Source organism: Coregonus clupeaformis, chromosome 24 (genome assembly GCF_020615455.1).
Source record: "Coregonus clupeaformis isolate EN_2021a chromosome 24, ASM2061545v1, whole genome shotgun sequence".
NCBI lineage: Eukaryota > Metazoa > Chordata > Actinopteri > Salmoniformes > Salmonidae > Coregonus > Coregonus clupeaformis.
This window is the reverse complement of record NC_059215.1, coordinates 7,464,851-7,488,906: the sequence shown is the minus strand read 5'-3', so window position 1 is coordinate 7,488,906 and position 24,056 is coordinate 7,464,851. Positions and strand designations below refer to the sequence as shown.

General features: G+C 40.9%; 1 protein-coding gene across 4 annotated transcripts in view; it reads right to left on the bottom strand.

Moving 5' to 3' along the window:
• LOC121537526 (microphthalmia-associated transcription factor-like) overlaps nt 1-14,952 on the bottom strand; it is a 34,286-nt gene extending 19,334 nt beyond the window's left edge. For 2 of the 4 annotated variants that reach the window (XM_041845136.2, XM_041845137.2), the window contains exon 1: nt 14,845-14,952. In XM_041845136.2, coding sequence (XP_041701070.1) covers nt 14,845-14,951 — 107 coding nt within the window. In that variant the 5' untranslated portion in view covers nt 14,952. Of the gene's footprint in view, nt 1-117; nt 276-14,844 lie in introns of those variants that run through there. The other 2 variants (XM_041845135.2, XM_045206842.1) reach the window with 1 other exon arrangement.
• Nucleotides 14,953-24,056: the final 9,104 nt, after the last annotated feature.

Sequence of the window (24,056 nt, the reverse complement as noted above, 5' to 3'; positions counted from 1 at the left end):
ATGCACATTTCACTCTGCACACACATACACCTTCTTTCTCACTCTTTCTAACACATGCACATTCAACTCTCAAACACATGCATGCACACATAGCAGCATGGAGGTGCAACTACTCACAGGTGGTTAGTGTAAAAGGAGCAGGGTCTGTGCACTTGGACTCCTAAGGCCTCCATGTTTGTTAGTTTTTCCTGAAGGTACATCAGACAGCTGTCCTTGGAGAGCAGTGAAAGTCATGCTGCCAATGCAGCCCTGTAAGTGTGTCACAAGGGGGAGGCTCTAGGGCCAGGCCTGAGAGCGAGAGAGCGAGAGAGCGAGAGAGCGAGAGCGAGAGCGAGAGCGAGAGCGAGCGAGAGCGAGAGCGAGAGCGAGAGCGAGAGCGAGAGCGAGAGCGAGAGCGAGAGAGAGAGAGAGAGAGAGAGAGAACAGGAGCAGTGCTGTGTTGTCTGTTCAAGACATGCTATATCAAACAGGAGGTCTTGTACACTAACTGAGCTACTTAGATTCCTTACTGCATAAACATCAAGATCCTCAGACCGGAAAGATTGACCCTGTTCAAACAATGAATAGCCATGTGTGCAGAAGGACCGAAGTAAATATCCTGGCTCCGCCCCTTTCTCCCACCAGAAGGTACACTTCTTCCTCACGGCTCACCTTCACAATCACCTTCTGAGACACCCAGAGCCCAGTGACTGCAGTCTGCAGGTGTCTTGGTTCCTGGTTGGATCAGGTGTTCCCGACAGCGCTGCTGGAGGTGGAGTTAGAGCAGCACTAATGACACGCTTGGCTGCACTACTGCATGCCTTGACCTACCCAACCCCCACTGCTCAGAACACTGCTGCCTGCTGCCTCTAGCATATCCATGTACCTCTCTGTCTGTGGAGTCTTCACTACTACTATGCAAATCTCTGAGAATGTAAATGATTCTGCAGTTCAAATGTATAAACTGGTTAAAAGGTCACGTTAACTAAAACACTGACTACAGTAAGGAAAGAGACACATTAACACAGATAAAACTGACCATGACATAACTGTGAAGAACACTCAGTGAGGAAAGTCTCTGCACTTGTATACAGTGCTTTGGTTAAGTAAGAAAAGTTAAGAGTGCTATGGTTACAAATTAATTAATTTGATGTATACACTGAGTGTACAAAACATTAAGAACACCTTCCTAATATTGAGTTGCACCCCTCCTTTTGCCTTTAGAACAGCCTCAATTCGTTGGGGCATGGACTCTACAAGGTGTTGAAAGCATTCCACAGGGATACTGGCCCATGTTAACTCCAATGCTTCCCACAGTTGTATCAAGTTGGCTGGATGTCCTTTGGGTGGTGGACCATTCTTGATACACACGGGAAACAGTTGAGCGTGAAAAACCCAGCAGTGTTGCAGTTCTTGACACAAATCAGTGTGCCTGGCACCTACTACCATACCCCTTCTCAAAGGCACTTAAATATTTTGTCTTGCCTATTCACCCTCTGAATGGCACACATACACAATCCATGTCTCAATTGTCTCAAGGCTTCTTTAACCTGTCTCCTCCCCTTCATCTACACTGATTGAAGTCGATTTAACAAGTGACGTCAATAAGGGATCATAGCTTTCACCTGGATTCACCTGGTCAGTCTGTCATGAAAGAGCATGTGTTCTTAATGCTTTATACAACGGGTGGGTCTAATCCTGAATGCTGATTTGTGAAAACCGCATTCCACCCAGTGTCTATTCCACAAGTTACCACCAGCTAAATCTATGACGTTAAAATGCCTATTTACTCTGTTCCATCTGACTGCCCAATCCACTGTCTCATCAACCCAGTCAGGCACTTTATAAACTTGATCTCCACTATAAAAAGCATCTAGACATTATCTCACATTGCTTTTAGACTAACATATAGTTTTCAACAGTGGAGATTTGTATAAACCTTGCTGTCTGTCTCGCTGACATTTGCAACATTGTTTCAATATTCAAATTCGATCTCCTGCTGTCCGATAGTAATGAACGTGTCGGGAGTCGGGATGAGACAGAAAGGCAGGCAGCGTTTCTCAGCCAGTTGAAATCATGAATCAGCTGGCATAATTTTTATGGATATATACAAAAAAAAAATCTATTGAAAAAAGGTAAAACGAAACGCAGCTAATTTGCTGTCTTTCCAGCTTCAGTTTGAAGTGATTATGTTACTGTAGCTGTGTTGTTGACTAGCTCCTCTGAACAACAGTGTCCTGATGAGTGAGCACATTCTCTATGCCAGGCGAACGACTGGGTCGCGTCTCTAGCAACCCTAGATTTGTGTCTGGACTATATCTTGTGGAAGGATGAAATAGTACGAATAAATTCATCAAAATAACGTTTTTAATGAAAATATGTAAATCATTATTTGAATATGTTGTTGGATTATTAGTGTCAGGCGTGATCTACAGATGTAGGATCTTAATTTGATCACTCTTTTGTTGCTGAGAATTTTCCTGCACAGCAGAAATGCAAACTTGTATTTTTACATATATATTTATTTTTTGTCTCGGGCCTAACAACACCCGTGCCAATATATCCAACAAACACCGGCTTCTCGGGCATTATCACTTAATTGTACACTCAGTGTATGTTATGCCAGGAAAACAAAACAGCAAGTTGCCAACTATCACAACAGATAATGGGGTTCTTTGTTGTTGTAGTTATGGCCAGGGAAGGGCTGGTTGGGATAATTAGAACTTGCCGGGTCCTATTTCTGTAATTAGGATTTATGCCTTTCATAGTCTCTTCACGTGTTTACAGTAGTATGGCCTACTCCAGTCCAGCTCGCCTTCCCCTCTCTGTGTGCTATGACTAGGACAGCACTCTGAAGCACATCAAAAAACAACAACCACATTCAGAGTATCAATGTATTACAGTAATATTACTGCTGCTGCATACAGAATGGTGGGTGGCTATAATGTGAGATAAGTCACACCCTACTACTGACATGCTCTTCAAATTATCCTTGACAGCATCAATGTGTTCTCTATTTGATAATACACTATATATACAAAAGTATGTGGACACCCCTTCAAATTAGTGGATTCGGCCATTTCAGCCACACCCGTTGCTGACAGGTGTATAAAATCGAGCACACAGCCATGCAATCTCCATAGACAAACATTGGCAGTAGAATGGCCTTACTGAAGAGCTCAGTGACCTTCAACATGGCACTGTCATAGGATGCCACCTTTCCAACAAGTCACTTCATAAAATGTCTGCCCTCCTAGAGCTGCCCTGGTCAACTGTAAGTGCTGTTATTGTGAAGTAGAAACGTCTAGGAGCAACAACGGCTCAGCCGCAAAGTCGTAGTGCACACAAGCTCACGGAACGGGACCGCTGAGTGCTAAAGTGCGTAAAAATCGTCTGTCCTCGGTTGCAACACTCACTACTGAGTTCCAAACTGCTGCTGGAAGCAACGTCAGCACAAGACCTGTTCGTCGGGAACTTCATAAAATGGGTTTCCATGGCCGAGCAGCCGCACACAAGCCTAAGATCACCTTGCGCAATGCCAAGCATCGGCTGGAGTGGTGTAAAGCTTGCCGCCATTGGACTCCGGAGCAGTGAAAACGCGTTCTCTGGAGTGATGAATCATGCTTCACCAACTGGCAGTCCAACGGACGAATCTGGGTTTGGCAGATGCCAGGAGAACACTACCTGCCCCAATGCATAGTGACAACTGTAGAGTTAGGTGGAGGAGGAATAATGGTATGGGGCTGTTTTTCATGGTTCGGGCTAGACCCCTTAGTTCCAGTGAAGGGACGATTCTGTGCTTCCAACTTTGTGGCAACAGTTTTGCTGAATGGAAGCAAGTCCCTGCAGCAATGTTCCAACATCTAGTGGAAAGCCTTCCCAGAAGAGTGGAGGCTCTTATAGCAGTAAAGGGGGGACCAACTCCATATTAATGCCCATGATTTTGGAATGAGATATTCGACGAGCAGGTGTCCACATACATTTGTTCATGAAGTGTATGTTGGCTACCATACTGTTAATTCAGAAACAGGACAACAGTGTAAAATAACTCATGTCAGTTTCTGTACACAGATAGCTGCCTGAAAATATAATCCATCTTTCTCCTCCCACTCTTGAGGAAAATAACTGATCACATCTGCCTGTGCCTGATGGTCACAAATATAGATGATGTAGACTGGAACATTGTGGTTTTACTCTTTTGCTTATGTATTGCCAGGAAATTATACAGAAGGACCTGGGTTTCCCACTGTGTCCTGGAAGAGGAGTCAGATTGATAAAGAAAATCCTTTGTCAGTCTCACATCTGTTTACTCTGACTGTCAGATCCAACTGGAATGATGGATAAATGAAATTAACACATTTATGGCCACCGTCCAGTGAATGTGTTTAGAGCCAAAGTGGGAGTAAGGACTCTAGCACCTGTCTGTGTCACTCAGATCCCATCGGATCCCCATCCTGGATTGGGAGAAGAACACCCTGGTCCTGGCCTCCCTCTTTGGTATATGATATGGACTCCAAGAAACAGAACAGGACAGAGTGCTCCCTGAGACTTTGAGTGTCCCTTACAGAGGCCACATTGACACCAGCACTGGATACTGGATGCTCATGTAAAAACACATATCATAATGCAATACAGTATGTACGTTCTGTGAGTACACTTGACCCTATATGTACTTCAATGCCTAGGCCAAGATGTGGCTTGGGAAGAGCCTAGAACACAATAAAGACAATTGCATGTAAGGACAACTCTTAAGACAACCTCTGCTCTTTGATATTCTTTAACTTCTAGGTCAAATGGGGCTTGAAGGGAGTCTATAAAACCATTGAGTTCGGGTGCATGGAGTGCATGGCCTTTGGAGGACAACTGGGACATCTCTGCTCCTTGAAAGCGTAATATAGTCACATACTGTATGTCGTTTTTGACTGCATGAATGGTGCATCCTTAACAGCTCAATGAGTAATCATATTACACAAACGGGAAGATCCATGATGGAAAAAGGATGCAACATTGACAAAGTGACTTACAGACATGCCACACGTTTTGACACAGGTTTCATGCTGCATTGACACTTCACTACTCATCCACATCTGTGACAGATGAAAGATACAGTATGACAGGTATGTGACCATTGGACACCAGTGATGATACATATTTTTTTATTCATAATGTCATGACATGGAATATCTCTCTAAACTGTATCAAAATGTTTGCTTTTAACTATGTCATTCCTATTTTAATGTAAATTTTACCATTTAGTGCTGTGGCCCTACAAATGGTGTAGCACATATTTTGACCAATCCTGACTTTGGGCCTACCAGAAGCAAAATATATGAGCCTTTACTGTGAATTAAAACTGAGATGTGAACAAATCCTGTCAAGAAATGTGCAGAATATTGACAGTCTAATTAGAATGTGAAGCTGGCTCCTTGCTAAAAAATCCCAGCAACAAACAACGCTAGGCCCTCTTTGCATTGGAGGTGACATATCCATTGCTAAATTTACAGAGCTAATTTACACCGCATAGAAGACAAGTTTCACCGTCTGTCTCACGTCTATATTAAGAACACACAGCTCTGACTCTGCAGGGGTTCGTTCGGCTGTCTGTGCCAAAAGCTTTCTGAGACCGCAAGAAAACGAACTAACGTCCGTCAGTAAAAACAAGATAATTCATGATGTTATCAACGTCATGATTTCAAATGAAGAAACACTGCATTTTAGGCCTATCATGCCAGTCAATCTATGTCTTATCTTTGGCCTTGCTTTACTGTAGTAGTCAGGGTATGCAGCATCAAACTAATGAACCACAGTGTGAGGATAAGCATGGTTAAAACGACTGCACTCAATGTTTGGCTTTCTGTCATGGTTGCAAAGCCATTAGGATGCACTGCTTTTAGTGGGCCATTCTCAAGTTCAGAGGAAAAGCAGACAATTGAATTAATTCATGGATGTCAGATAATTTTGGAGACACATAGAAGTCACAATAAAAAAGTACATTAAATCACAACTTAAAGCATCTGCTACAGCTAGCCTGTTTAAGTTACACTAACAATGCAACTGCACAAAAATACCATTCAGCTTATAAATTAGTAACAATGTAATGAAATTACTAATGAAGAAATTAGTTTTAAATTATGAATTACGTTAAAGGGCTGCACAAGATGACGGTTGCTCTCTCGCTCTCTCTGACATTTAGGTGGAATTTGGGGAAAAATAAAAGGAAAAAACTCCACAGCAATGTTTCGTTGCAAAAAATATCAAACTAATTGCTGACAAAATCCCAAGTTCCAGAAAGGAAATACCATGGCATCGGGTTACTGAACTGATATACAAAACAACAATTGACGGATCAATCCGTTCTTTTCCATTTAAATTATTATATAAAATTCTCGCCACAAAAAGAATGCTCAATATATGGGGCATCGAACAGATCAATCAATGGGAAATATGATTATACTCTTAGGTAAAGTATTTATTTTTAGAAATAGTACAAATAGAGAGGTTCAAGACCCTCGTAAGACATCACAGTAAAATAGAAGGATGTATTGCAAAAGGAAATAGTAAAATGGTAGTGGACTGGGAAATATGGATTAGTCTGTGGACATCTGAGGGTTGGAATTAAGATTGGAGTGATTGATTGGCCGATACACTTGGAGTCCAGCGCGATTAGGATATAAACGTTGTATATATATCACATTTTTCCACCAAGTTCTCTAACCAGGTGAGGGGCATAATAAAAATTAAAAATTAAAAATATATACAAAAAAAAGGGGATTAGAAATGATGCAAGTAATGTTATTTGACTTCAATTCTATCTGATCATTTCATAGCAGATCTATCCCCTAAAAAAAAAAAGAGGAAAAAAAAAGATCCAGAAAGGAAAAACTCATTGGGTCCACCACATGTACGATATAGGAAATCTAGACACAGAAGAGCACTGTCATGTTTAGACAGTGTTTAAGACACACACAACATTTCTATCTGGGGAACTTCTGTTTAGCAGAAAGGTCACATCTCCACCACTAAGCACAATAATGAAGTGATACATAATTACCAGACGAAAAGAGACAATATTGCTTTCAACTACTTCCTGGCAATAGGCATGCAGCCAAGCACACAGTATTGACAGGCGTTTTAGACCACTGCTCAATGTAACGTTTGTCTCAGTCAATCAAGCATCACAGTCGACATCCCCATAAACTATGTACAGTGGGGAAAAAAAGTATTTAGTCAGCCACCAATTGTGCAAGTTCTCCCACTTAAAAAGATGAGAGAGGCCTGTAATTTTCATCATAGGTACACGTCAACTATGACAGACAAAATGAGAAAAAATGTTACAGAAAATCACATTGTAGGATTTTTATTTTTTTTTATTTTTTTTTATTTCACCTTTATTTAACCAGGTAAGCCAGTTGAGAACAGGTTCTCATTTACAACTGCGACCTGGCCAAGATAAAGCAAAGTAGTGCAATAAAAACAACACAGAGTTACATATGGGGTAAAAAAACATAAAGTCAGAAATACAACAGAAAATATATATACAGTGTGTGCAAATGTAGCAAGTTATGGAGGTAAGGCAATAAATAGGCTATAGTGCAGAATAATTACAATAGTATTAACACTGGAATGCTAGATGTGCAAGAGATGATGTGCAAATAGAGATACTGGGGTGCAAAAGAGCAAAATAAATAACAATATAGGGATGAGGTAGTTGGGTGGGCTAATTTCAGATGGGCTGTGTACAGGTGCAGTGATCGGTAAGGTGCTCTGACAACTGATGCTTAAAGTTATTGAGGGAGATAAGAGTCTCCAGCTTCAGAGATTTTTGCAATTCGTTCCAGTCATTGGCAGCAGAGAACTGGAAGGAATGGCGGCCAAAGGAGGTGTTGGCTTTGGGAATGACCAGTGAGATATACCTGCTGGAGCGCAGACTACGGGTGGGTGCTGCTATGGTGACCAATGAGCTAAGATAAGGCGGGGATTTGCCTAGCAGTGATTTATAGATGGCCTGGAGCCAGTGGGTTTGACGACGAACATGTAGTGAGGACCAGCCAACAAGAGCGTACAGGTCACAGTGGTGGGTAGTGTATGGGGCTTTGGAGACAAAACGGATGGCACTGTGATAGACTATATCCAATTTGCTGAGTAGAGTGTTGGAGGCTATTTTGTAAATGACATCGCCGAAGTCAAGGATCGGTAGGATAGTCAGTTTTACGAGGGCATGTTTGGCAGCATGAGTGAAGGAGGCTTTGTTGCGAAATAGGAAGCCGATTCTAGATTTAACTTTGGATTGGAGATTCTTTATGTGAGTCTGGAAGTTGAGTTTACAGTCTAACCAGACACCTAGATATTTGTAGTTGTCCACATACTCTAGGTCAGACCCGTCAAGAGTGGTGATTCTAGTCGGGTGGGCGGGTGCTAGCAGCGTTCGATTGAAAAGCATGCATTTAGTTTTACTAGTGTTTAAGAGCAGTTGAAGGCTACTGAAGGATTGTTGTATGGCATTGAAGCTCGTTTGGAGGTTTGTTAACACAGTGTCCAATGAAGGGCCAGATGTATACAAAATGGTGTCGTCTGCGTAGAGGTGGATCTGAGAGTCACCAGCAGCAAGAGCGACATCATTGATATACACGGAGAAAAGTGTCGGCCCAAGAATTGAACCCTGTGGCACCCCCATAGAGACTGCCATAGGTCCAGACAACAGGCCCTCCGATTTGACACACTGAACTCTATCTGAGAAGTAGTTGGTGAACCAGGCGAGGCAGTCATTTGAGAAACCAAGGCTATTTAGTCTGCCAATAAGAATGCGGTGGTTGACAGAGTCGAAAGCCTTGGCCAGGTCGATGAAGACGGCTGCACAGTACTGTCTATTATCAATCGTGGTTATAATATCGTTTAGGACCTTGAGCGTGGCTGAAGTGCACCCGTGACCAGCTCGGAAACCGGATTGCATAGCGGAGAAGGTACGGTGGTATTCGAAATGGTCGATGATCTGTTTGTTAACTTGGCTTTCGAATACTTTCGAAAGGCAGGGCAGGGTGGATATAGGTCTGTAGCAGTTTGGATCTAGAGTGTCACCCCCTTTGAAGAGGGGGGATGACCGCGGCAGCTTTCCAATCTCTGGGGATCTCAGACGTTATGAAAGAGAGGTTGAACAGACTAGTAATAGGGGTTGCGACAATTTCGGCGGCTAGTTTTAGAAAGAAAGGGTCCAGATTGTCTAGCCCAGCTGATTTGTAGGGGTCCAGATTTTGCAGCGCTTTCAAAACATCAGCTGTCTGAATTTGTGTGAAGGAGAAGCGGGGGGCATGGGCAAGTTGCAGCAGAGGGTGCAGAGTTGGTGGCCGGGTTAGTGGTAGCCAGATGGAAAGCATGGCCAGCTGTAGCAAAATGCTTGTTGAAATTCTCGATTATTGTAGATTTATCGGTGGTGATAGTGTTTCCTTGCCTCAGTGCAGTGGGCAGCTGGGAGGAAGTGCTCTTATTCTCCATGGACTTTACAGTGTCCCAAAACTTTTTGGAGTTAGTGCTACAGGATGCAAATTTCTGTTTGAAAAAGTTAGCCTTTGCTTTCCTGACTGCTTGTGTATATTGGTTCCTAACTTCCCTGAAAATTTGCATATCGCGGGGGCTATTTGATGCTAATGCTGTACGCCACAGGATGTTTTTGTGCTGGTCAAGGGCAGTCAAGTCTGAGGAGAACCAGGGGCTATATCGGTTCTTAGTTCTGTATTTTTTGAATGGGGCATGTTTATTTAAGATTGAGAGGAAATTACTTTTAAGGAACAACCAGGCATCCTCTACTGACGGAATGAGATCTATATCCATCCAGGATACCTGGGCCAGGTCAATTAGGAAGGCCTCCTCGCTAAAGTGTTTTAGGGAGCATTTGACAGTGATGAGGGGTGGTCGTTTGACCGCGGACCCGTTTACGGACGCAGGCAATAAGGCAGTGATCGCTGAGATCCTGGTTGAAGACAGCTGAGGTGTATTTAGAGGGTATGTTAGTCAGGATGATATCTATGAGGGTACCCATGTTTAAGGATTTAGGGTTGTACCTGGTAGGTTCGTTGATAATTTGCGTGAGGTTGAGGGCATCTAGCTTGGATTGTAGGATGGCTGGGGTATTAAGCATATCCCAATTTAGGTCACCAAGCAGTACAAACTCAGAGGATAAATGGGGGGCGATCAATTCACATATGGTGTCCAGGGCACAGCTGGGGGCTGAGGGGGGTCTGTAGCAAGCGGCAACAGTGAGAGACTTATTTCTGGAAAGGTGGATTTTTAGAAGTAGAAGTTCAAACTGTTTGGGCACAGACCTGGATAGTATGATAGAGCTCTGCAGGCTATCTCTACAGTAGATTGCAACTCCACCCCCTTTGGCAGTTCTATCTAGACGGAAAATGTTATAGTTGGGGATGGAAATTTCAGAATGTTTGGTGGCCTTCCTGAGCCAGGATTCAGACACTGCTAGAACATCAGGGTTGGCAGAGTGTGCTAACGCAGTGAATAACTCAAACTTAGGAAGTAGACTTCTGATATTTATGTGCAAGAAACCAAGACTTTTGCGATTACAGAAGTCATCAAATGATAGCTCCTGGGGAGTAGGAGTGATACTGGGGGGCTACAGGGCCTGGGTTAGCCTCTACATCACCAGAGGAACAGAGGAGGACTAGAATAAGGATACGGCTAAAGGCTTTAAGAACTGGTCTTCTAGTGCGTTGGGTACATAGAATAAAGGGGGCAGATTTCCGGGTGTTATAGAAAAGATTCAGGGCATTATGTACAGACAAGGATATGGAAGGATATGAGTAAAGTGGAGGTAAACCTAAGCGTTGGGTAACAATGAAAGAGATAGTATCTCTAGAGGCATCAATTGAGTCGGTCTCTGAGTGTATGGGGGGAGGGACAAAGGAGCTAACTAAGGCAGGTTTAGCTAGGCTGGGGGTCTACAGTGATATAGTACAATTAGAAATAACCGAAACAACAATAAACTAACCATGTTTGGGCTGAGGCTAAACATAAACAGGATGTAGTACCGTAAAAAGGAACAGTCCAGCAGATATCAGCTGTATAGCTGAGTTATCATAAGGTCCGGTGGTGAAGCGCTAGTGAGTAAGAGGCCACGGCTAGCGTGTGCTACGTCCGTTTTGTTGTAGCCAGCTGGTAGCGATGAATCCGGAGTTAAAGGTCCAGTGATTCAGTGATTCCGGCGGAAAAACTGATATGTTCTGGGTCGATAACGCGCTGTGCAGACTGGCCGAATATCCGGTGATCAATGTCCAGTGATTAAAAATTAATCCCGCAGAAAAAAATCCAATATTCTGGGTGAAACACCGCTAGCTGTGGCTAATAGCAAGTAGCTAGTTCAGTAGCTAGTTCAGTTTAGTGAGTAAGAGGCCACGGATAACGTGTGCTAACGGGCCAGGGCTAGCAGATGGATGGAATCTTCGTGGTTAACGTCGTAACCACATCAGACGATTTCGTCGGCAGACCAGTCGTGTAGGATCGGCGGGGCTCCGTGTCAACACTAGGTGGTCCCGTCCGGTTGATAGAGAGGTAGATAGCCGGGAGATGGGCCTAGCTCGGGATGATTAGCCAGACCACAGCGTCCGTTTTGTTGTAGCCAGCTGGTAGCGATGAATCCGGAGTTAAAGGTCCAGTGAATCAGTGATTCCGGCGGAAAAACTGATATGTTCTGGGTCGATAACGCGCTGTGCAGACTGGCCGAATATCCGGTGATCAATGTCCAGTGATTAAAATTAATCCCGCGGAAAAAATCCAATGATCTGGGTGAAACACCGCTAGCTGTGGCTAATAGCAAGTAGCTAGTTAGCTGGCTAGCTAGTTTCAACTGGAGATTCTAGATTCTAGATAAAAGGTAAGTCAATAATAGAATCCGTTCCACATTGAGTGAGGCGGGTTGCAGGAAAGTATATTTTGTAGAAGGATGAAAAGTCTGATACAAAAAAACAGGGTACAAAAAAACAGGGTATTTACAGGCTATTTACAGACACACGACAGAAACAGGACTGCACTACTTCGCAATCTTGGAATATATGAATTTATTTGCAAATTATGGTGGAAAATAAGTATTTGGTCAATAACAAAAGTTTCTCAATACTTTGTTATATACCCTTTGTTGGCAATGACACAGGTCAAATGTTTTCTGTAAGACTTCACAAGGTTTTCACACACTGTTGTTGGTATTTTGGCCCATTCCTCCATGCAGATCTCCTCTAGAGCAGTGATGTTTTGGGGCTGTCGCTGGGCAACACAGACTTTCAACTCCCTCCAAAGATTTTCTATGGGGTTGAGATCTGGAGACTGGCTAGGCCACTCCAGGACCTTGAAATGCTTCTTACGAAGCCACTCCTTCGTTGCCCGGGCGGTGTGTTTGGGATCATTGTCATGCTGAAAGACCCAGCCACGTTTCATCTTCAATGCCCTTGCTGATGGAAGGAGGTTTTCACTCAAAATCTCACGATACATGGCCCCATTCATTCTTTCCTTTACACGGATCAGTCGTCCTGGTCCCTTTGCGGAAAAACAGCCCCAAAGCATGATGTTTCCACCCCCATGCTTCACAGTAGGTATGGTGTTCTTTGGATGCAACTCAGCATTCTTTGTCCTCCAAACACGACAAGTTGAGTTTTTACCAAAAAGTTATATTTTGGTTTCATCTGACCATATGACATTCTCCCAATCCTCTTCTGGATCATCCAAATGCACTCTAGCAAACTTCAGACGGGCCTGGACATGTACTGGCTTAAGCAGGGGGACACGTCTGGCACTGCAGGATTTGAGTCCCTGGCGGCGTAGTGTGTTACTGATGGTAGGCTTTGTTACTTTGGTCCCAGCTCTCTGCAGGTCATTCACTAGGTCCCCCCGTGTGGTTCTGGGATTTTTGCTCACCGTTCTTGTGATCATTTTGACCCCACGGGGTGAGATCTTGCGTGGAGCCCCAGATCGAGGGAGATTATCAGTGGTCTTGTATGTCTTCCATTTCCTAATAATTGCTCCCACAGTTGATTTCTTCAAACCAAGCTGCTTACCTATTGCAGATTCAGTCTTCCCAGCCTGGTGCAGGTCTACAATTTTGTTTCTCGTGTCCTTTGACAGCTCTTTGGTCTTGGCCATAGTGGAGTTTGGAGTGTGACTGTTTGAGGTTGTGGACAGGTGTCTTTTATACTGATAACAAGTTCAAACAGGTGCCATTAATACAGGTAACGAGTGGAGGACAGAGGAGCCTCTTAAAGAAGAAGTTACAGGTCTGTGAGAGCCAGAAATCATGCATGTTTGTCGGTGACCAAATACTTATTTTCCACCATAATTTGCAAATAAATTCATTAAAAATTGTCTGTCATAGTTGACGTGTACCTATGATGAAAATTACAGGCCTCTCTCATCTTTTTAAGTGGGAGAACTTGCACAATTGGTGGCAGACTAAATACTTTTTTCCCCCACTGTAATTACACAGAAGGCAATATTATGGTATAAGGACTTAAATGTATAACAGTGGAGAATGCTGAGGGTAGGACGGCTCATAATAATGGCTGGAATGGAGTCAATAGAATGGTATGAACCACATGGAAACCTCATCTTTGATGTGTTTGATACCATTCCATTGACTCCATTCCAGACATTATTATGAGCCGTCCTCCCCTCAGCAGCCTCCACTGATGTATAAGTCTTTAGAATAGAAAAGTCCCAGTTATTTGTAATCTTACACAGAGAGACATAACCAAAGTGAAAACAATTCAGCGGAGGCCTGGACCCCAGGCGGCAGAGGGGTAAAAGGTAATGTCCAGCGAACAGACCTGACTCAGCTCCCTGCTCTTTGTTCAGCGCTGGGGACAGAGGACACAATATGGATGCAAATAGCTCTCTAATAAGTCATTTGTTAACTGTTTAGGAAAGTATCTATACATGTTCCTTTATGTAGTTAAATAAGCTATATTGGAAAGTAACATGGCTCCTACAATATTTATTGAATTAATTTTAGAATCTATAACACATTTTCTTACTAGGTCTCTATTGATATTGATCAGTGGTGGAAAAAGTATTCAATTGTCATACTTGAGTAAAAGTAAAGATACCTTCATAGAAAATGACACAAGTAAAAGTGAAAGTCACCCAGTAAAATATGACTTGTGTAAAAGTCTACAAGTATTTGGTTTTAAATATACATAAGTATCAAAAGTAAATGCAATTGCTAAAATATATTTAAGTATCAAAAGTAAAAGTATAAATAATGTCAAATTCCTTATATTAAGCAAACCAGATGGCACAATTGTCTTGTTTTTTAAATGTAATTTACCAGTGAAATGTGACAAACATTTGAACACATTTACAATGCATGAAATATATTTATTTCAAAAGAAAATGCATTTAGACTATACATGTGGAAAATAACTATGGAAGCGGACTTCACTCCACTCCATGGTGAAGGAAGTTCACCATGAAGTGGAGTTTAGTTCGCTATGGGAATCACTATGAATAAGACATCATAGTCTACTCCCTGTGGCTGTTCAAAATCCACGAACAAACTGTATTCTTCACAGGTTAATATTTGAAGTTGTATGTTGACAAGACAACACCCAAGTGTTGCATAACTAAATGAGCAATATAGAAGAGACATAAGGAATGGAAAGCAAACAAATTCCTCATAGAAAGTCCTCAATAGGATAGGACCGTTTGCTATAGGATAACATCCTTGCTGAAACGCCCCCATTGGAAATAATGTAATTATACCCCCAAAAAAAAAAAAAAAATCTCCTCAATTATTAAAACTTTTACAAACATCAATGGAATAGCAAATACCTCTTTACCGCAGAAAATAGCAGTGCACACAGTCAAAACACCGACCTGTTTTTTTTCAAGGGCTGACTCTTCAATTCGTAATACGTTTTTGGTTCCTCTTGAAACTCATCTCCAACCTCGAAGTCGGGAACTATACCCGATTCCGCTTGCATACTTGCGGCTGTCAACTTCTTGGCAATTTCAAATTATAAAGAAACCAACGATTTTATGGCCACCTCTCTAAAACACTCGCTGTACCAGCCACTGAAAACGCAAACCCGTCTTGCTCCAAGACCCAGCGCATAAAAATATGTAGTTCTGTAGAGCAGGGAATAGTGCTCGTAGAAATGGGGGTTTGTGGCATAGAAAACTACAAGCACCATAGGCCACAGGTTTGGTGTTTTGATCTGTCAATGTCAGCAGCTTTTTCATTGGTTGCAACATCCGATGGGATTTTACCACATTTTACCCTCAAATCTGCTCAGGTAAAATACCGGAGCAGGTTACATTGTTTCAATTTACAAATATCAATATTCGTTCTTAAAAATAATATCCTTATCAACATTTCCATCATTTTCACACATATCTTACTTTTCTGACTATGATAGGTAGGCTACAGTGTAACTACAACTATAAGCCTATTGTGCAACATTGTATATTTAAATAATGAATATGAATTCGGGGGACAGAAATTATTAAATATTAAAGCATTAGACCTATCACTAAAAGCTTCAGTCATACAAAAGTTATACTTAAATCCGAACTGGTTCTCAAGCAAATTAGTAAGATTGTCTCACCCAATGTTCAAGAAAGGCCTTTTTCCCTTTATTCAGATTACAACCTCTCACTTTCAGTTATTTGAAAAGGAAATAATCTCCCAAATATCACTATTTCTAAAACAAGCCATAGAAAGTTGGTTGCAATTTCAATTTAATCCTCCAGAAACGACAGAACAAATAATGCAACAAATATTGTGGTTAAATTCAAATATACTAATTGACAAAAAAACTTTATTTTTTGACAGAATGTTTAAAAAAGGTATAATCTTCGTAAATGATATCATCGGTAGGACTGGTGGAGTTATGTTGCACATGCAGCTAACAAAAACATATGGAAATGTCTGCTCTACCCAAAATTACAACCAAATAATTGCAGCCTTACCGCAAAAGTGGAAGAGGAAAGTGGAAGGGGGAGAAAGTAAGGAACTTGTCTGTCGGCCTTGCATTAAAGAACATAATTGGTTAAGGAAAACTGTGATAAATAAAAAAGTATATCAGTTTCACTTAAGGACCAAAGGATTGACAGCCGTCCCATATAGATTGCAAAATAGTTGGGAAGAGATCTTTGACGTACCCGATCCCATGGCATAGTGTTTATGAACTGACACGCAAAACGACACCAGATTCAAAAATTAGAATCTTTCAATTTAAATTATTATATAAAATTCTTGCTACCAATAGAATGTAATTTATATGGGGGATACAATCTTCCCAGCTCTGCAGATTTTGCTGTGAAGAGACAGAATCATTAGATCATTTGTTTTGGTTCTGTCCATTTGTAGCTTGTTTTTGGACACAGGTCCATGAATGGCTAAAGGATTGCAATATTTACCTGGAGCTAACCTTGCAGATAGCATTACTGGGTGATCTGAAAAGTCATAGTCAATCAATCAATAATATAATAATACTTTTAGCAAAAATGTTTATTTTTAATTCACAATCTGTAGAAGCAATGAGAATAGAAAGGTTCAGAACTTTTGTAAAACATCACAGTACGGTTTAAATATATGTGGCAAATAGAAATCCTATATGGATGGTGTTAAGAGATAGATGGGAGGTATTGAATGGAGTTGAAGGATGGGACTAATAACAAATAACAACAAATAATAACAAAGATAGCTAATAATGTAAGCATACTGTGTCCATAATAAGTATATAGGTTGTATGTTGGGAGCTTTTGGGAAAGAGCACAGTTAGAAAGATATGGCATATAGAAGCAAACCGGATGGACATCATGAAAATGATCGGAGAGGTTGAGAGTAGAAGAAGTTCAGGAGCAAAAATAAATAAATAATATATATATATATATATATATAACAGTGGGGAGAACAAGTATTTGATACACTGCCGATTTTGCAGGTTTTCCTACTTACAAAGCACGTAGAGGTCTGTAATTTTTATCATAGGTACACTTCAACTGTGAGAGACGGAATCTAAAACAAAAATCCAGAAAATCACATTGTATGATTTTTAAGTAATTAATTTGCATTTTATTGCATGACATAAGTATTTGATCACCTACCAACCAGTAAGAATTCCGGCTCTCACAGACCTGTTAGTTTATCTTTAAGAAGCCCTCCTGTTCTCCACTCATTACCTGTATTATCTGCACCTGTTTGAACTCGTTACCTGTATAAAAGACACCTGTCCACACACTCAATCAAACAGACTCCAACCTCTCCACAATGGCCAAGACCAGAGAGCTGTGTAAGGACATCAGGGATAAAATTGTAGACCTGCACATGGCTGGGATGGGCTACAGGACAATAGGCAAGCAGCTTGGTGAGAAGGCAACAACTGTTGGCGCAATTATTAGAAAATTGAAGAAGTTCAAGATGACGGTAAATCATCCTCAGTCTGGGGCTCCATGCAAGATCTCACCTCATGGGGCATCAATGATCATGAGGAAGGTGAGGGATCAGCCCAGAACTACACGGCAGGACCTGGTCAATGACCTGAAGAGAGCTGGGACCACAGTCTCAAAGAAAACCATTAGTAACACTACGCCGTCATGGATTAAAATCCTGCAGCACACGCAAGGTCCCCCTGCTCAAGCCAGCGCATGTCCAGGCCCATCTGAAGTTTGCCAAGGACCATCTGGATGATCCAGAGGAGGAATGGGAGAAGGTCATGTGGTCTGATGAGACAAAATAGAGCTTTTTGGTCTAAACTCCACTCGCCGTATTTGGAGGAAGAAGAAGGATGAGTACAACCCCAAGAACACCATCCCAACCGTGAAGCATGGAGGTGGAAACATCATTCTTTGGGGATGCTTTTCTGCAAAGGGGACAGGACGACTGCACCGTATTGAGGGGAGGATGGATGGGGCCATGTATCGCGAGATCTTGGCCAACAACCTCCTTCCCTCAGTAAGAGCATTGAAGATGGGTCGTGGCTGGGTCTTCCAGCATGACAACGACCAGAAACACACAGCCAGGGCAACTAAGGAGTGGCTCCGTAAGAAGCATCTCAAGGTCCTGGAGTGGCCTAGCCAGTCTCCAGACCTGAACCCAATAGAAAATCTTTGGAGGGAGCTGAAAGTCTGTATTGCCCAGCGACAGCCCCGAAACCTGAAGGATCTGGAGAAGGTCTGTATGGAGGAGTGGGACAAAATCCCTGCTGCAGTGTGTGCAAACCTGGTCAAGACCTACAGGAAACGTATGATCTCTGTAATTGCAAACAAAGGTTTCTGTACCAAATATTAAGTTCTGCTTTTCTGATGTATCAAATACTTATGTCATGCAATAAAATGCAAATTAATTACCTAAAAATCATACAATGTGATTTTCTGGATTTTTGTTTTAGATTCCGTCTCTCACAGTTGAAGTGTACCTATGATAAAAATTACAGACCTCTACATGCTTTGTAAGTAGGAAAACCTGCAAAATCGGCAGTGTATCAAATACTTGTTCTCCCCACTGTATATATAATATAATTATTGTAAAATTAACTCTGTCCATAAGGTGTAGATAGTAAGTATAGACCGGAAGTAGAGGCCTGGGCATTGTTGTTCACTAATTTACTCCAAGTAGGGAAAGGATGGTGGGGTTGAAAAGTAATAAAGGGGAGTATATATATATTTTAAAAAACATGGGGGATTGGAAGTGATGCAGACAATTACATTGATAGAAGATACAATCTATCTGCAATATTAAGCTGATCCATTCCCCCCCACCCCAAAAAAATAAATAAAAATATATATATATAAAAAACATTGTATACCTATACTGTAATTACATTGTAACTACGATCCAACTTACATGTACAAATCACATTGCAAACCATCAGATGAGTGGACTATTTCTAAATTTCGTAGACTACATAGCCTTGTTAATAGCATTGACCCAACTATTGACAATGTTTGACAATATTTGAGGAAATCTCCTGTTTTATATTTTTTTGAGAAAATGTGATCTTCAAATATAGGTAGGATATTTATTCTGTTGATTATTGTAGGTTATTATTCTCTGAGCTTGTACCCTACTGCACTCTAGCAATGGTACTGGAGTCTGAACATAAACTTTAATTTACAACCAGTTAGGTATTGCGACAGCATAGTGTTACATTACATTACATACTGTACTGTGGAAAGGTTAAAAGCAAAAGCCATTATCACCACAGGGGACTCTCCTGTGCCTTGAAATCTGCAGCGTCCCCGTTCAAAGTCCCTTATTCTCCACTGGGCGGCAGTGTAAAGCAAGGAAAATCATCATCACCATTGAGTCTGCAGGCGACAAATATAATAAAATCTAATTTTATTAATCACATGCTTTGTAAACAAAAGGTGTAGACTAACAGTGAAATGCTTACTTAGGGGCCCTTCCCAACAATGCAGAGAGAAAGAAAATATAGAAATAATAGAAAAGTAAAACACGTAATAATAAAAGTAATAATAAATACACAATGAGTAACGATAACTTGGTTATATACACGGGGTACCAGTACCGAGTCGATTTGCAGGGGTACGAGGTAAGGTAGATACTGTATCTACATATAGCTAGGAGTACAGTGACAGATAATAAACAGTAGCAGCAGTGTATGTGTTGAGACAACATTTCACCATGTCAAAAATCAACATACAAACAAATGGATACTAGGAAAGCAAGAATCCTCGAGCACACCAGTCATGTCAACAACATTCTTGAACTTGTAGTAGCTTTGCTCTCAATGACTGTGACAGACTACTATAAAAACACCTTCAGTTCAAGGAAGCATCATGCTCCAATGATTTCAGTGTACCCATCCTTTATTGATTCAACCTCTATTGATGGAATGGTCTAAGTAAATACAGTATTGTGTTGATCTTTCCTATAGTCTTGCCTAGATTGTTACTGAAAAAGGCAATTATCTGGATAAACCATTGCACAATGTTAACAAAGTTAATAGGGTGTTCATAGCAGGTATCCCACAAATAACCTAAACTAAACTGCATGTTAGCAATTTAACTTACACACTATAATGATAGCAATCCGGTTGTATAGTTTATGCAGCATAAATATCTAACCCACTCAGATGGTTGGTTATTGGCTGTGAGGAGGAGATATCCAGAGGAGAGATGGTTTGGGGAATCCTAATGAGATCCTTTTTCATTCATGTCTGATGACAGAAACCCTAGAGCAGTGGGGTTGGGGGGATGGGATGGGATGGGGGGGTTGTAGGGATGAGGAGATGGGGGAAGGCAGTGGGGTAAATAGTTTACAGTAGGCTGGGAGGATACGGTAACATACCAGCGTCTTGGTTCACCAATCATCAGCTTGATAAATGAACAGGCTACGGAAAATGAACTTGCTGAATATTTTCAGCACAAACTATTAAAATAAGACAACTGAAGCGTTTCAATCCAAAACGCTATATGGGTGATTCTATAGAAGTGGTGCAAATTGCAGTCCCACCCAAATCTTTCTTTTTTTTCTATTTTTTAAAAAACATTTAAGTCTCCAAATTTAGGACATTTATTTACATCATGATATGTTCTAATTCAATCCAAGGCAATAACAAACATATTGTTAAATTAATATAATACATGGGCTGGGAGGTTGGGACAAGCTTGGCTTGGGTGGGGTAAAGGGGGGTGGATACTGGGAGGGGAAGGTGGAGAGAAATAAGCTTGGCTTGGGAGAGAGGGAAGGAAGGATCTATATTACAATGTAATTGTATTTCTTTTTGTGACTTGCAAACCTGCTGTAAAATAAATAACAGTTCTTGCAAGATTAGGAGAGGATCCTTGTTTGCCGCCATTATAGGCAAGATCCCATGGTGGTTATTGGTGGGACTGGTGATGGGCTCTATCCGAGGGATTGGGACGGGGTGGCCGGGAGGGCATCAGACACTTCCCTGAAGTACTGTATGTGTGGTGCCTTCACTCATCTCACTTCAGTCTTTCGACTCTCCCAGAGTAGAGCCCCACCAGCCACTATACTTTAATTTAATTCACAAGGTATTACAAACTGACCACAGTACTTAAGTGGCAGTCTTTCGACAATGTTTTTACGATGTAATAATCCACAGACTTTTGGTACATTAGGAGAGGAGTTGGAGCTTAAAAGCCCTAAAAAGGCACAGCGCCTCAAAGTACAAAGAGGTACTTTGTTCTCTGTTAAATGTTTGCTCAGCCTACATGTTCACACGTTCTATATATGTAATGTATAAAATAACTATCTATTCATACTATGACTCTCCCATATCCATGGAATGTCCACCACCCTCACATGACATGTCTGCTAAAATGTTTTACCTGGTTCTTCAATGATAGACGGAAATGACAAGGTTAACTTTGATTCAATACAAGTAAAGGCCTACAAAATCCAACGTATTACATTGACAGGCTCCATGATGGCAAAAAAAAAGTTACATAAAAAAAATGAGAGGGTTGGAGAGGCTTCTGCTGCCACCTACTGTAGTAATAGCAGAGATGTAGGCATCCTGATAAACAAGAACACACCCCTTTCCCTTATATCCCAGCACACGGCCCAATAAGGCTGTTTTCTCATTTTGAATTGTACCTTAAATGGTGAAAAATACATATTGATCTGGGGCAAATCTGGTGTTTTTAGATAGAATGCAAGCTATATTAGATCAAATCCAGAGAGGAACTATTATTTTAGCAGGCGACCTAAATCACACATTCGGCAAGTTAGACAGACAAAGGCAAATTCAAAGAACCTCCAAATAGGCAGAAAAATTTCATCTTTACAAATCATTTACAGGACACCTGGAGATCACTGTTCCCAACTACAAAAGACTACTCCTTTTTTCTCAAAGTAAGAAAAGCTATTCAATAATTGACTACATTTATATTTCCAAAAATGCACTCAACAATATACTGGGTTCAAAAATCCAAGGTATAGTGATATCAGATCCCGTGTTTCATGCTTAATCACATCAACAGAAAATACACTTAGCGACAGAACATGGAGAATGAACAGAGTGCATATTCAAGACCTGAAATTTATTAAATACATAAACAAAAAAATGTAAACCTTTACCATTACAAATGTAGACATAGAGGACAGAGAAAAGCCGACCCAACATAATTTGGGACGCTTTAAAGGAGTAAATTAGGGGAATGATAATCTCATAAAGTTAAATCTGATTTAGAAATTAAAAAATCATTTAAAAAAAAATCACTATCTTAGAAAAAGCCCATAAAAAATCTTTAGAAGGTAAAGAATATATATATATATATTTCCTTAAGCAGGAATATGATCTTTTACTTTTGAAGAGAGCCAATAACTACAGGTTAAACTCAAATAAAACATACTATTTGATGGCAAATAAACCTGGTAAACACCTTGCATCCCTCACAAAACAAATACATGCCAAGGCAGTTATAGTTTTAAAAGATGAGGATACAAATTGTTTAATTAGAAACAACAATGCTATTAATGACCATTTTAAAAGCTTCTATGAAAATCTTGTGATGTCACGAGAGGCTACACAGCTTTCAGCGGGATTGCTCAAGTAGTGCAAGGAGACCAGGTTCAACCAAAACAAGGATTTTATTAAAGGTCTTGGGAAACTAACGAAAGTATAACACAATTCTGTTCTCTGGTGGCTCTTTAAGGGTTAACAGTTCAGGGATGTCTCTTCCACATCCAAAATCATAACTCTCCCTCGCTCAAATAACTTTTCCCCAGTCTTACTGTATTCCACGTTGCAGCTAGTGGCCAACCCAGCAAAACGTCCTTCCAAATGTCCCACACGTATTTCCACAGGTGCATATATCCAAAGGTGAGTATTTCCCAAAGGTAAGTATCTCCAAATCCTTATATTCCTCATGGAAGTGGACGTGCAGCACTCTTGTCCTCCATAGAGCCCAGGTTTGAGACTGTGTCTCTTCCCTTCCCAAACCTTCAGCTCATCAGCTCATTTGTTTCAGCTGCGTGGGAAGATTGGCCATAGAGGGGTGGAGTTCCCGACCATACCAGCAGATGGAGCCATAGCTGTCTGGGTTTGCAGCCACCTCAGGGGGATGTAACGTCCCTCCAGGACACAGCCTCTCGTGACATCACAATCTATATAAATCAGAATTAAACAACAGCCTTCCTAGACTCAACAACCCTGAAGCAATTATCAGCAGACAAAAAATAAATAACTAAAAATAGAAATCACCTAATGTTAAAACATTCGCACAGAGAAAAGCATCAGGTATGGATGGCTTTCCTATAGAATTTTACTTAACATTCTGGGACAAAGTAGCGCCCCTATTTACTCAAATGACAACACACGTCACTCAATTCAGTGCTTCCTAGTTCCATGTATCAAACAGTTATCTCAGTTATATTAAAACCAGAAAAATCTGGAGTCTCCTGCAGATTACAGACCCATAAGTTTAATACATTTAGACAATAAAATAATAACAAAACTCATGAGCTACAGAATGGCAAAAGTCTTACCACTTGATAAATATTAATCAAAAAGGGTTTATTAAAAATACAATAATAAAAAAATACAATAACATGTTTCTGTATAATACAACATGCTAAAAAACAAGATGTAGATTTATCAATAATGGTGGTTGATGTTAAAAAGTATTTCGACCATCTTGAATGGTCTTTTCTATTCAAAACTTTGGAAGCGTTCAACTTTCCAGCTGAAATTATAAATGTCATAAAAATATTATATAAATATCCTAAAGCAAAAATATACACAAATAATACATGATCTGATGAATTTGCTTTAGAAAGGGGCACAAGACAGGGATGTCCTCTCTCCCCCTCCTGTTTGCACTGGCAATTGAACCACTTGCAGAAAGAATTAGACAGGATCCAAACGTAACAGGTATTAGTATTAGTAAACATGAGTATAAACTAAACTTATTTGCCAACAATCTCCTGATATACTTGACTAATATTGAAACTCAATGCCTCTCTTGTTAAAAATATTTTCAGAAGCCTCCTGAGTGGCGCAACGGTCTAAGGCACTGCATTGCAGTGCTTGAGGTGTCACTACAGACCTGTGTTCGATCCCAGGCTGTGTCACAGCCAGCTGTGACCGGGA